The 14,229-nt window shown below is 55.8% G+C and overlaps 1 protein-coding gene across 2 annotated transcripts in view; it reads left to right on the forward strand.

The window, feature by feature from the left end:
- TERT (telomerase reverse transcriptase) overlaps window positions 1-14,229 on the forward strand; it is a 36,639-nt gene that overhangs the window by 11,531 nt on the left and 10,879 nt on the right. Inside the window, exons 7-11 of one of the 2 annotated variants that reach the window (XM_017849554.1) lie at window positions 4,221-4,316; window positions 5,149-5,234; window positions 6,588-6,701; window positions 8,684-8,755; window positions 10,836-11,024. In XM_017849554.1, the coding sequence (XP_017705043.1) occupies window positions 4,221-4,316; window positions 5,149-5,234; window positions 6,588-6,701; window positions 8,684-8,755; window positions 10,836-11,024 (557 nt within the window). The remainder of the gene's footprint in view (window positions 1-4,220; window positions 4,317-5,148; window positions 5,235-6,587; window positions 6,702-8,683; window positions 8,756-10,835; window positions 11,025-14,229) is intronic. The other variant, XM_017849555.1, reaches the window with a different exon arrangement.

The raw sequence follows: 14,229 nt of genomic DNA on the forward strand, positions 1-14,229 counted from the left end.
GATGGAGGTACTTCCATGATTTACATGTCAGTGATATGCGTGTGTGTCTGCGATATGCACATGTGGCACACGTGTGTCCGTGGTGCATGTGTCTGTGATGAGCATATTTGTGATGTGTGTGTATCTATGGCACATGTGTGTCCATGGTGTGTCTGGTGTGTGTGCCTGTGGTGTGCATGAGTGTGTGTGCTGCGTGTCTGTGACATGCATATTTGTGTGTGTGTGTGCATGTGTCCGTGACACATGTGTGTCCATTCTGTGTCTGTGGCATGGGTGTGTGTGGCCCCTTGGCCTTCCTCCTTCCTCTTCCGGGCATGGTCCGTACCATTGTCCTCACACTCTTGGGTGCTGGTTTGGTGAACTCCACATTCAGGGTCCTCCCTTCCAGCACGGGTGCCCCTGTCCTGTCACAGGGCTGGGCCTTGGAGACTGCAAGCCGGGTTTGAGAGAAGAGTAGGGACGCTGGTGGTACCTTCCTGGACCCCTGGCACCCCCAGGACCCCAGCCTGGCCTGCACCAGCTGCATGAGAGACAGGAAGGCTGATTCAGGCCTCGCTGCCCGGGACACACTCCTCCCAGAGCGGCCGGGGGCCTTGGGGCTCAGCAGGGGTGAAAGGGGCCCTGGGCTTGGGTTCCCACCCAATGGTCCTGAGCACGCTGGAGTGGTAAGCCCCCAGGGTAGTGCCAGGCCAGGGTGCAGAGGTGAAGTGTCCCTGGAGCTTCAGTTTGGGGAAAGGCGCATGTGGAAACCTGCAAGGACCTCTTTCTCTAACTTCTTGAGGCTACTGCAGCTATTTGCAAATCCCATGTATGACTCAGCAGAATTTTACACTCGTGGAAACCTGATGGCTACCACCTGCACCCAGGTGTAGAAAGTCGCCAAAGCCCAGGAGACCCTCCTCCCCACCACCCACCCGTGCCCAGGTGTAGAAAGTCACCAGAGCCCAGGAGACCCCCCTCCCCGCTGCAGCGGAAGCTGCCACCCCCACCGTGACCTTGGTGCCGACCTCCATGGTCTCCCTCTTCTGGTCTCCACATAAGTGAGATCAGGCGGGAGGTGGGTTTGGGGGTCCAAGTCTCAGCTGTGCTGAACGCCTCAGCTGCGTATTCTGTCCACATATGGCATCTGCTGTGGAACACGCCATGTGGACGTATCCTTCCTGCTGCTGTGGAGGCTCCTGGGTGCGGACTGCATGGCAGCGCCTGCTATGAGTGTTCTGGGTTCTGAGGACGTCCCAGGGGTCAGAGGCCCTCGCCTCTGGGTGAATTCCAGGAGTGGGGTTGCTGGGTCGCTGACGTGCTTTATGGATATTGTGGGAGTTTCCAGGGGGTGACAGTGACACCCCAGCTGGCTGCTTGGGAGGGTGGTGCCTCCGGTGGCCGCCGGCCTGATGGTGTCGCAGCCACCTTGTGGGATTGTGCAGGGGGCTCTCTTGATGCCCATGTCTCCAGCCTGTTCCCGTGCTGGCCGCCCCGGGGCTTGTGGGAGGTGCCCGTCCATCCTGCCCTGCTCCGTGCGGGGTGCCTGCCTCCCATCGTTGGCTTGCAGGAGCTCTTTGTGTGTTCTGGTGCAAGTCTGGCATCAGATGCGTGCACTGTGAATGTCTGTGCCATGTGTGTCTTGCTTTTGTGCTCTCAAGTCAAGCCTTTTGAGGACTGGAAGTTTGTACTTCCAACACAGTTCGCTAACGCAGTCCACTAACGCAGTCCACTTTAGCAGCTGTTTGTGGCTAAAATTGTTTGTGTTCCCTTCAGGAACTCTGTTTACCTTGAGGTTGTGGTGACATTGCTTCTGCGTCTCCTTTTAGAACAGCCTTTACTGTGTCAGCTTTCAAACGTAGGTGGGGATCTGTGGAATAGGTTTTCATGCGTGGGATAGGTGGGGATCTGTGGAACTGGTTTTCGTGCGTGGGGTAGGTGGGGATCTGTGGAACTGGTTTTCGTGCGTGGGGTAGGTGGGGATCTGTGGAACTGGTTTTCGTGCGTGGGGTAGGTAACAGAGTTGAAGGCGAGCTTTCTTCCTGGAGTGGGTCTGCAGTTGCTCTGACAGCTTTGTTGAGGAGACCACTCCTTCAGTGTATTTATAGTAAGTCAGGGTGTGGGGGCCTCTCCCGGGCTCCCCATTCTGTTCCTTCCACTCCTGGGTCATGAGGTGCCTGCAATGGTGTGTGGCCGGTGGGCAGGACTTCCAAGCCTCCCTGTGCTCATTGGCCTGGATGTGGCCCTGGCTGGGCTCCGTCCTCGGAATTCCTCTGCGAGTTGGAGACTTGCTTTCTTTCTTTCTTTTTTTCTTTTTTAGTAACGGAGTCTCGCTCTGTTGCCCAGGCCAGAGTGCACTGGTGCGATCTCAGCTCACTGCAGCCTCCACTTCCTGAGTTCAAGCAGTTCTCTTGCCTCAGCCTCCCAGGTAGCTGGGATTATAGGCACCCACCACCATGCCGACTAATTTCTGTAATTTTAGTAGAGACAAGGTTTTTCCACGCTGGCCAGGCTGGTCTCGAACTTCTGACCTCAGGTGATCCGCCCGTCTCGGCCTCCCACAGTGGTGGGATGACAGGTGTGAGCCACCACGCCCGGCTGAGACTTGCTTCCTGCAGGTTCCATGAGATCTGCAGTGGTAGCTGCCTCCAGCCTTGGTGCTGACAGTCTCCGTTCCTTCTCCAGGTCTCGCTAGGGGTCTTTCAGTTTCATGACTCTCTTCACAGAAGAGTTTCACGTGTGCTGATTTTCCGGCTGTTTCCTGCGTAATTGGTGTCTGCTGTTTATCAATGGCCTCCTTCCATTTCCTTTAGGCTTTGTTTGTTCTTTTTCCGGCTCCTTGAGGGAAAAATTTTGATTATGGACATTTGAACTTTCTTTTCTAAACAAGCATCTGAAGTTGAAATTTTCCCTGTAAAGCAAGGGTCCCCAGGCCCCTGGCCATGTACTGGCACCAGTCTGAGGCCTGAGAGGAACGGGGCGCACAGCAGGAGGCTGGTGGGGTGTGGTGAGCCAGCGTTCCCGCCTGAGCCCACCTCCTCTCAGATCAGCAGTGGCACGCGATGCTCAGAGGCGCACACCCTACTGTGAACTGTGTGAGAGAGGGATCTAGGTTGTGTGCTGCTTATGAGAATCTAATGCCTGATGATCTGAGGTGGAACCGTTTCCTCCCGAAACCATCCCCTTCCCCACTGCTATCCTGTGGAAAAATCATCTTTCATGAAACCAGTCCCTGGTACCACAATGGCTGGGGACCCTGCACTGGAGACCTGCTTCAGCAGCATCTTGCCAGTTTTGATATATTGGCTTTTCTGTATTGAGTCCAAAATGATTACGGATTTCTATGATGATTTCCGCTGACCTCAGACCCATGGGCTATTTGTGGGAGTGTTACCTGCTCCGGGGTTGGGAAGGGTGCAAGGCCCCCGTGTACCTTCCTGTTACTGCCTTCCAGGTCGGTTCTCAGGGTTGAATTGTACTCCATGTGGTTTTAGCCTACGGCCCTGCCGCCAGCTCCTGGGGGCCGGGGAACATGCTAAAGCACAAAGTCGCCGTGCGCCTCTTTTATGCCTCACAAGTTCAAGGTCTCCTGTGTCTGTGTTAGTGTGTGCTGCATGCCTGGTCACATCCTACCTTTGGGACGCAGGGGCTTGGCGGGTCCTGTGGTAAATGGCAAGCATCCCGGGGGATTCTGCAGAACAGGACGTGGGAGTGCCAGTCTCTCTCCCACGTCTCCAGACTCTTCTCCTGCCTGTGCTGTGGCTGCACCTGCCTCCCTGCAATTCCTCCAGCATTGGGCTAGAGAGGCCCAGGAGCTTGAGCGCCACTTGTGCCACGTGACTGTGGATGGCGGTCGGTTGTGGGGTCTGATGTGTGGTGACTGTGGATGGCGGTCGGTTGTGGGGTCTGATATGTGGTGACTGTGGTTATGTCTGGTGACTGTGGATGGTGGACGGCTCGTGGGACGGTCGTGGGGGTCTGACATGTGGTGATTGTGGATGGCAGTCGGTCACGGGGGTCTGATGTGTGGTGGCTGCAGGTGGAGTCCTAGGTGTGTCTGTAGCTGCTTTGTGTCCCCGGCCCCTCAGCTCCCCTTTCCCAAGCTCCCCGGGGGCTCCCCGGGCTTCCTCCCGCCATCGGGCTTGGCTTCAGGTCCACGTGTCCTGGTTGGAAGAAACAAGTGCCCAGCTCTGGCCAGGGTGGGCCACATTTGTGACTCATGCCCTCTCCTCTGCCGGCAGGTCTCTACCTTGACGGACCTCCAGCCATACATGCGACAGTTCGTGTCTCACCTACAGGAGACCAGCCCGCTGAGAGATGCCGTCGTCATTGAGCAGGTCTGGGCACTGCCCCCAGGGTTGGGCATGGACCCCAGCAGCGAGTCCTCACCTGGAGCATCACTGGGCTCATCACCAGACAGACTGTTGGCCCTGGGGGGCGTTCGGGGGAATGAGCTATGGTGGGGTCATGAGGAGCTGTGTGCCTTGGCGGAATCTAAGCTGGGCCAGGCTGTGACAGCTGCTGCATTCAGGCACCTGCTCACGTTTGACCACTTGGTCTCTCTCCAACCCCGCAGTGGCTTTATTCATGATTTGCTAAACGTCTTCTCTGGCAATTTTGATCTTAAGGCCAAAGGAAAGGTGTCCCCCTCCTTTAGGAGGGCAGGCCATATTTGAGCTGCATCCCACTGAGCTGGCCCCTCAGTGCTGGGTGTGAGGCCAAGGGAAATGTGTCCCCCTTCTTAGAAGGACAGGCCGTGTTTGAGCTACGTCCCGCCAAGCTGGCCCCTCAGTGCTGGGTGTGGGTCCTTGGCCCCCAGAGTGGGGTGGGGTGGCGTGGGCTCCTGGGACCCAGACCCAGTGCCCGGCAGCTGGGCAGCAACTTCTGGATCACGTGTGCCATCTGGGCCACGGTGGGCTGTGTGGGTCTGAGCCCAGCTGGACACTCAGGTGGCCCAGAGGGGATGTTCTGTGTCACACACTCTGCCTAAGCCCCTGTGTGTCTGCAGGGACTCGGCCCGGCCAGCCCACGATGGCCCTGCATTCCAGCCCAGCCCATGCTTCATCACGAATACTGACCCCAGAAGGGACGGAGGGTCTTGGCCATGTGGTCCTGCCTATCTCGGTACCCACTGGCTCACTCTCGTGTGTCTCTCTTCTGCTTTCCCAGAGCTCCTCCCTGAATGAGGCCAGCAGTGGCCTCTTCGACGTCTTCCTACGCTTCGTGTGCCACCACGCTGTGCGCATCGGGGGCAAGTGAGTCGGGTGGCTGGGTGCCATTGCCCAGCGGGTGGTGGGCGGACTGGCAGGGCTTCTGCTCACCTCTCCCCTGCCCCTTCCCCACTGCCCTTCTCCCCGGGGCCACCAGGGTCTCCTTTTCTGGTCCCCCACCTCTCCGGCTCCTGGGCTGCAGGCACCCGAGGCCCCAGGAACATGGCCCGGCTCGCAGCTGCTGGAGCAGAGCAGATGCTACGCGAGGCCTGGAAATGGCAAGCGGGGCGTGGACTTGCTCCTTTGTGGAGGACGAGGGGTGTGGGGTGTGTCTGGGCCAGGGGTGCGGCCGAGCGTTTGAGCTTGCAGCTTGTCAGCTCCAAGTTACTACTGACGCTAGACACCCGGCTGTCACACGCTGTATCTCTCTCTCCAGATACAAGAGGATTTTATCCGATTCTCATTCCCGTCCCTGTCGCGTGACCCCCGCAAGGGCACGGGCTCTTCTCTCTGTGGCTAGATTTCCCATCTGGCAAGTGGGGGGTTGACCGTGTAGTTTGCTCCTCTCGGGGGCTCTGTGCTGGCCATGGGGCAGGTGGCCTGGGAGAGCTCAAACTCCTGACCTCAGGTGATCCACCCACCTTGGCCTCCCGAAGTGCTGGGATTACAGGCGTGAGCCACCACGCCTGGCCGGAAAGCCTCTTTTTAAGGTGACCACCTACAGCACTTCCCGAAAATAACAGGTCTTGTTTTTGCAATAGGCTGCAAGTGTCTCTTAGCAACAGGAGTGGGCATCCTATGGGCTCTGGGGATGGCTGAGGGTCGTGTGGCAGCCATGCCTTCTGCATGCACCTTCAGGTTCCAAGGGGCTACTCTGCTCTCACTGTTTGTCTGAAAACGCACCCTTGGTGTCCTCATTGGTTTGGAGAGTTTCTGCGTCTCGTTGGTCATGGTGAAACCAGGGGCAAGGCTGTATCAGTTGGCACACAGCTGCTACATGTAGGGGCTGTGAACCTTTCACCGTGGATAAATTCCCTGAAAAGAGAGGAGTCCAGTTAAGCATTCCTTCCGGGTCAAGTGTCTGGTTCTGTGAATAAACTCGAAGATTTAAGAAACCTTAATGAAAGAAAGCCTTGATGATTGAGAACAAGGATGTGGTCACAGCTGTGGCTGGATCTGCTTTAAGCCGGCCCAGTTCACAGTGAGAGTGGGCAGTGGGGACTGTGTGCTCAGACGTCTCGTCTGGTGTGTTTCTGAGGTGTTTGCTGGCTGAATGGTAGACGTGTCGTTGGTGTGTGGAAGTGGTGTGTATGAGGGTCTGTGTCTGGTGGTTCTGTGTGAGTGTACACATGTCCACACATGCCCCGCCCATCTCTCACCTATGTCTTCCCGCCCCAGGTCCTACGTCCAGTGCCAGGGGATCCCGCAGGGCTCCATCCTGTCCACGCTGCTCTGCAGCCTGTGCTACGGCGACATGGAGAACAAGCTGTTTGCAGGGATACGGCGGGACGGGTGAGGCCTTCTCTTCCCCAGGGGGTCTTAGGTGGGGGTTGATTTGCTTTTGACGCGTTCAGTATTAATATTCCTGGTGCTCTGGATACCGTGACTGCTCTGTCTTGAGGAACCAGTCAAGGTTGCAGCCCCTCCTTGCTGTGAAGCTGCACAGGAGGGGTTGCACAGCCCGAGGACTGCAGGCTCCACGTGGACTCTGTCCAGCGGCCGTGTCTGGAGGCCTCAGGGCTCAGCAGGCAGGAGGGCCACTGCCCTGCATGATGCACATGTGAATTCAACACCGAGGAAGCACACCAGCTTCCATCACATCCACCCGGGTTCCTTTAGGATCCTCGGGGACACAGGCTGGTGCAGCCTGAGGCTCCGTATCTCCCAGCAGGCCCTCAACAGGTGGCCTGTACTGGGCGCCCCTTCAGCCCATTGCCCATCCCACTTGCATGGGGTCTACACCCAAGGACATCACACGCCTAAATATTGTGCCAACCTAATGTGGTTCAACTCAGCTGGCTTTTGTTGACAGCAGTTAATTTTTTTTTTTAATACTTTAAGTTCTAGGATATATGTGCACAACATGCAGGTTTGTTACATATGTACACATGTGCCATGTTGGTGTGCTGCATCCATCAACTCATCATTTACGTTAGGTATTTCTCTTAATGCTATCCCTCCCCCCTCCCCCCACCCCACGACGGGCCCCGGTGTGTGATGTTCCCCAACCTGTGTCCAAGTGTTCTCATTGTTCAATTCCCGCCTGTGAGTGAGAATGTGCAGTGTTTGGTTTTCTTTCCTTGGAAAGTTTGCTGAGAATGATGGTTTCCAGCTTCATCCATGTCCCTGCAAAGGGACATTGAACTCAATTCTTTTTTATGGCTGCATAGTATCCATGGTATATATGTGCACATTTTCTTAATCCAGTCTATCCCCCCACTGAGGACATTTGGGTTGGTTCCAAGTCCTTGCTATTGTGAATAGTGCCGCAATAAACATACATGTGCATGTGTCTTTATAGCAGCATGATTTATAACCCTTTGGGTATATATCCAGTAATGTGATGGCTGGTCAAATGGTATTTCTAGTTCTAGATCCTTGAGGAATCGCCACACTGTCTTCCACAACGGTTGAACTACTTTACACTCCCACCAACAGTGTAGAGTGTTCTGGTGCTGGAGAGGATGTGGACAGCAGTTACTTTTTTAATGAAAATAGTGTCATTGAACAAGCAGTTAGTGAAGGATGCATCAGGAAGCCTGCAGGCCATACGGCCATTTCTCTCGAAGTCTCTGGGTTTTTCCTGTGCGTCTTTTGAAACTCCAGCTCCTTTTATAGCATGTACAGCGGATCAAGGTTCTTTTTCATTAAGGTTCAAGTTCTAGATTGAAATACGTTCATGTAACAGCAACAAAAATTTCTTGTACACACAGCTTGCTCTGGGACTTGGAGGGAAGTGTCCTTGAGCTGGTGGCACCCTGGTCAGCCCTCTGGGACAGGACGCCTCTGGTACATGATCACGGGGCGCCGGGCTTGGGCCTGAGGGTCGCACAGTGCCCCGTCCCCGCTTCCTGGGGACAGGATCTGGGTCTCGGATGATGCTGAGAACCACAGCTGCCCTGCTGGTAAAGGGCACCACGTGGCTCAGAAGGGGCAAGGTTCCCGGCCCAGCATTCTTACCATCTTCAGTTATTTTTCCCTAAGAGTCTGCGAATTGGGCCCGCACCTGGCGGCCTTTGTTCACCTTCAGCTGGTGCGGAATTGCACAGGCCGGTGCTGAGCACTGAGTGCTTGTAATGAATGAGGAATTGCTCTGGCAGTTAACTGCAGAGAGCACGTCTGTTGGAAAGAAATTTAAGTTTTTGATGTAACCGCTTTGGAGAATGTTACTTTATTTTTGCCTGTGTAAATTGTTTGACATTCAGTCCCTCGTAGACAGATACTACGTAAAAAGGGTAAAGTTAACCTTGCCTGTGTATTTTACTTTATTTCAGGCTGCTCCTGCGTTTGGTGGATGATTTCTTGTTGGTGACACCTCACCTCACCCACGCGAAAGCCTTCCTCAGGTGAGGCCTGTGCCATGTGTCTGTGGAGACCTCCACGGCCTGTGGGCTTTGCAGAGTTGAGCCCTCCATGTCCTGCCCCTGGCACCGCAGCGTTGTCTCTGCTGAATCCTCTCTCTCTGCCGGTGCTGGATCCGCAAGAGCAGAGGCGCTTGGTCGTGCACCCAGGCCTGGGGGCACAGGGGCACCTTCGGGAGAGAGTGGGTCCCGCGGAGATGCACCCAGGTTACGCACATGGTGAGTGCAGGCGGTATCCCGGCTCCTGCCACTCTTTGGAAAGTCTTCAAGTGTGGCGGCTCCTGCGGCCCCAGTGAGACCCCCCGGAGCTGTGCACAGGGCCTGCGGCACCGAGATGGCAGCCTCCTCCCCAGGGTGCACCCGAGCCTGCGGAGAGCAGGAGCTGCCGAGTGAGCTGGCCCACAGCGCTCGCTGCAGTCGCGTTCCCGTGTGGGGTTGTTTGGGATTGGCGGGAGAATTTGGATGCGCTGAGTGGTGCTGTCTTGAACCACGGAGATGGCGAGGAGTGGATCTCAGAGTTGATTTTTGTGGCTCAAACTAAAATCAGGCACAGGGAACCTGGTTTCAGCGCAGGGGATTGTCGAACGTGGTCCCCCTCAAGGGCGCCCCACAGAGCTTGCTTTAAAGTGCGATTTGACAAGGGACGAGAAACCTTGAAAGCTGTAAACGGAACCCTCAGAAAATGTGGCCGCCAGGGGTGGTTTCGGGTGCTTTGCTGGGCTGTGTTTGTGAAAACCCATTCGAACCGCCCTCCAAGTTCACCCTCCAGGGCCGCCCAGGCTCCGGGCCTGTCCCGCGTTCCCCTTAGTGCTGCAGCCCAGAGCACAGCAGGCCTCGCGTGTTTAAATCACAGCAGGCCGCGCCCATTTAAAATCACAGCGGGCCACACCCATTTAAAAATCACAGCGGGCCACGCCCATTTAAAAATCACAGCAGGCCGCGCCCATTTAAAAATCACAGCAGGCCGCGCCCATTTAAATCCACTCAGATTCACTCAGGACCAACCCAGGTCCCAGGCAACTGAGGGCTCAGGAGTCCTGAGGCTGCTGAGGGGACGGAGCCGGTGGGGAACGCTGCTTCTGTGTGGCAAGTTCCTTTGGGTGCTGGCCTGGGAGGTGGCTCAGAGTATACGCTGGGGTCCCCCTGGGGACAGAACTCTCTCAGGAGATGAGTCGGCAGCCACATCACGGGAAGGGGCGGCCGTGGGGAGCTGGGAATGCACCAGGGGGGCTGAACAGCCGGCTGAGGTCCCAGGGCCAGGCCGCAGGAAGGACAGGGGGATGCCCGGGGCCAGAGCAGAGGCCGCAGCAAGGGCAGGGGGACGCCCGGGGCCAGAGCAGAGGCCGCAGGAAGGGAACAGGGACGCCCGGGGCCGGGGGCAGAGGCCACTGGGCACAGGTGGATGCCTGGGCCAGAGCAGAGGCTGCTGGGCACAGGGGATCTCCCTGAGCTGGGTGGGCAGGGTCATGACCCGCTGAGGGAACCTCCTTGACGTCCGGTGAGGGAACCTCCTTGATGTGAAGCTGATGGTTGGTGTTACCCTGCTCAGAGCCCAGCTGGGTCCCATGCCTGAGTGTGAACTCAGATCCCTCCCCTGCGTCTGAAGCACAGCAGATGCCTTCAGGGCCTCTAGGAGAAAACAGGCAAAGTCATTGAGCAATGTCTTAAAAGAAGAGTGGTGGTGTGAGAATTTCTTGTCCGGATTTTAGTCTACCCCAGACCACAGATGAATCTTTGTAACGGGATCATGGTCTTGCCATGGGGACACATGAGATGGACCATCACAGAGGCCACTGGGGCTGCACCTCCCGTCTGAGTCCTGGCTGTCCCAGGTCCAGGCCAGGTTCCTGCCCGCTCACCTACCTGTCCTTCCCAGGAGACAGGGCAAGCACCGTGAAGTCTGGAGCAGGGCTGGGTCCAGGCTCTTCAGAGCTGCTGCCAGGCCCAGCACCCCTCTCCAGATCACCACTTCTCCGGGGTTTTCCAAAGCATTTAACAAGGGTGTCAGGGCACTTCCTGGGTGATGGCCCCGCATCTTGGGGCTGACATTGCGCCTCTGCCTTAGGACCCTGGTCCGAGGTGTCCCTGAGTATGGCTGCGTGGTGAACTTGCGGAAGACAGTGGTGAACTTCCCTGTGGAAGACGAGGCCGTGGGTGGCGCAGCTTTTGTCCAGCTGCCGGCGCACGGCCTGTTCCCCTGGTGCGGACTGCTGCTGGACACCCGGACCCTGGAGGTGCAGAGTGACTACTCCAGGTGAGCGCACCTGGCCGGAAGCGGAGCCTGTGCCCAGCCGGGACAGGTGGTGCTGCAGGGCCGTCCGTCTGCCCCTGCTTCCGTGTGGGGCAGGCGACTGCCAATCCCAAAGGGTCAGAGGCCACCGGGTGCCCCTCGTCCCATCCAGGGCTGAGCAGAAATGCGTCTTTCTGTGGGAGTGAGGGTGTCACAAGGGGGGAGGTTTTCTGTGCTATTTTTGTAAAAGGAAATTGTGCACCAGACCTGGAAACACTGAGGTGTCCTCAGAGAGCAATCTGGATCCGAACCCGAGACGCCCAGGCCCTGCTGGGCGTGAGTCTCTCCAGACCTGAAACCCCGCCGGGGTTCTGCTGGGTGTGAGTCTCTCCGACCCTGAGACACTGGGGCCCTGCTGGGCGTGAGTCTCTCCACTGTGGGGCCCACACTCCGAGGCTCATCCACAGTCTACATGATGCCATGAGTTCATGATCACGTGTGACCCATCGGGGGACAGGGCTGTGGTGTGTGGGGGTCTCTACAACATTCTGGGGTCTCATTTCCCCCGAGCCTGAGAGCTCATGGCCCCACCTCAGGCTCAGACACAGATGGATTGAAGATGGACACAGATGCAGAAATCTGTGCTGTTTCTTTTATGAGTAAAATGTATCACCATTCCAGGCAGGGTGAGGTGGCTCACACCTGTAATCCCAGCATTTTGGGAGGCCGAGATGGGTGGATCACTTGAGGCCAGGAGTTTGAGACAAACCTAGCCAACATAGTGAAACTCCATTTCTACTTAAAAAGTACCAAAATTAGCCTGGCGTGGTGGCGCACGCCTGTAGTCTCAGCTATGCGAGAGGCTGAGGCAGGAGAATCATTGAGAATCAGGAGAGCTTGCAGTGAGCTGAGACCACACCACTGCACTCCAGCCTGGGCAACAGAGTGAGACTTCATCATAAAAAAAAGCAAAAAGTATCAGCATTCCAAAACCATGGTGGACAGGTGCTTTTTATTCTGTCCTTCAATAATATTCACTGGTGCTGTGCTAGAGGCCGGAACTGGGGGTGCTTTCCTCTAAAAGGCACAGCTTTATGGGAAGATAAATAAGGGATTTTTAAATCCCTTATTGGATGATTGTTAAACCAGTGGTTTAAACTGGGGTCCTGTCATTCTGAGTTGAACAGTCTGGATCTGGACTTTGCCTCTTTCCAGAATGCTCCCTGGGGTTTGCTTAACGGGGGAGCGGCAGGTGCGGACACCCTCGTGATGGGGGAGTGGCAGGTGTAGATGCCCTTGTGCATGGTGCCCAGCACGTCCCTGCTGCAGCTCCCTCCCCACCAGGACACCAGTCCCCTGTGCTCCCCACAGTCCCTGCTTCCCTCTCCCAGCCTCACCTGATCCTGGCCTCTGCTGGCTTTGTCTGGGTGATTTGCAGATTTGCTGGGCTCCCAGCACCTCCTTGCCTCTCCCTAGGCACCTCTGCAGCACTGGCCATACCAGTCAGCCGTGAACCGTCCACTGCTTATTTTGTTCCCCATGAAATGTATTTTTTAGGACAGGCACCCCTGGTTCCAGCCTGTGGCCCAGGATCAGTGAATGTTACTGGAGGACAAAGCAGACAGACATACGAATCAGGAAAATGGGTTCTCTCTGAACACATTGCAAAGCCACAAAGGCTAGTGTAGGGTGGGTGGGCATCAGGTCATCAGATGTGGGTTCAATGCCAGAATATTCTGTGCTCCCAAAGGCCACTGGGTCAGAGTGCCTGCTTGCAGAGGTGGTTGTAAAAGCTCAGCAGTGGAGGCAGTGGTTCGCCGCACTCGGGGTGAACACACGTCCTCTGTGTCTGAAGCATACAACAAAGGCTTGAAGGGCATCTGGGAGAAGAAAACAGGCAAAATGATTAAGAAAAGTGAAAAAGGAAGAGGGGTAAGATGGGAATTTTCTTGTCCAGATTTTAGTCTCCCAAACCACAGCTCAGATGGCAGAATGTGGTGAGAACTGATGGACAGTACAATAGAACAAAACGGAAGCCCTCTCTCTCAGAAACGTGTGTTAAATGTGGCATGTGGCACAGCTGACGGAAAAGAGAGTGTGTGTTTAATCATTTTTCTGAGAAAACTGACTGGAAGCAAATAAGTTGTGTCTTTATAACGTATACCAGAGCAGATTCTAGGTGGAAGAGGAATGACATGCAAACAGCAGCAGCAACAGAAACAAAACAGGAGACTCAAAAGGAAGGGAGGCGAACGGTCCCTGATTTGGTGTTGGGGAAGGACACGCAGGGAGGTGGATGAAACCAGTGAGGCAACAGGTATTGCTTTCCCTGCAGAGGAACTCAGCTTGCCTGAGCCACAGTGAAAATGGCTGTTCCCTGGAGCATTTGTGCACACGATTTATTTAAGGCGCCCTGTGAGGTCCTACACATTCATCCTCTCACTTTGTTCTCCTAACCACCTGAGAGGTAGATGAAGAAAGCCTCCAGGGGGGCACCCAGCTGGCAAGGGGCTTGTGCGATTGCAGCCTGGCCTCCTGCTCTGGGGCCCTTGCTGTGCCTGAGGACCTCACACAGGTCAGACCCACAGGCTCGGGGCGAGCCGGAGCCCAAGGTTGTGCTGGGGACAGCTGTGAAGGAAGAAACGGACATCTGATGCACACTTGGGAAGGTTCTACCAGCAGCATCAAAGAAAGGCGTGTGAAACTGACAGCGAGACCCGTCCTTTATGCTGGCTCCTTTTCTGGGCTTTCCAAGAGCCAGCATCAGGGTGAGGCAAGTTGGAAAGACTTTTCTGGAAAGCAGCTTGTTTGCATGGAAGTCCTTACAATGTCCTGTGTTTTCCCAGTAATTCCACTTCTGAAGTGACCAGACGTTATCACGGGTCTTATTTACCATTTCCAGTGCTCCAGGTCGGGGGACTTGCCACAGCCAGTCGCTGACCCGCCCAAATCCAGGGCTAAGCAGATACTGTGTATCACAAAACTTACTCTGCCATTAGACATGCTTTCAAAGAATTTTTGAAGAATGTTTAATGGCACAAAGCATTTATTTCAATGTAGCAGTGTTCAAAGCTGGATGTAGAACACACCCCAGGGAGCCCGGTGTGGATGTCACGTGTGTTCGTCTTTGGACACGGATGTACACGGGCAGTGAGTGGTGGCAAGGCCCTGGAGGACGTCGGTGGGATGCCTGCATCCTGCCCCTCTGGAGATACCCTGTGTGTGCCAC

This window comes from Rhinopithecus bieti, unplaced genomic scaffold (genome assembly GCF_001698545.2).
Source record: "Rhinopithecus bieti isolate Rb0 unplaced genomic scaffold, ASM169854v2 scaffold_33330, whole genome shotgun sequence".
In the NCBI taxonomy this organism is placed as follows: domain Eukaryota; kingdom Metazoa; phylum Chordata; class Mammalia; order Primates; family Cercopithecidae; genus Rhinopithecus; species Rhinopithecus bieti.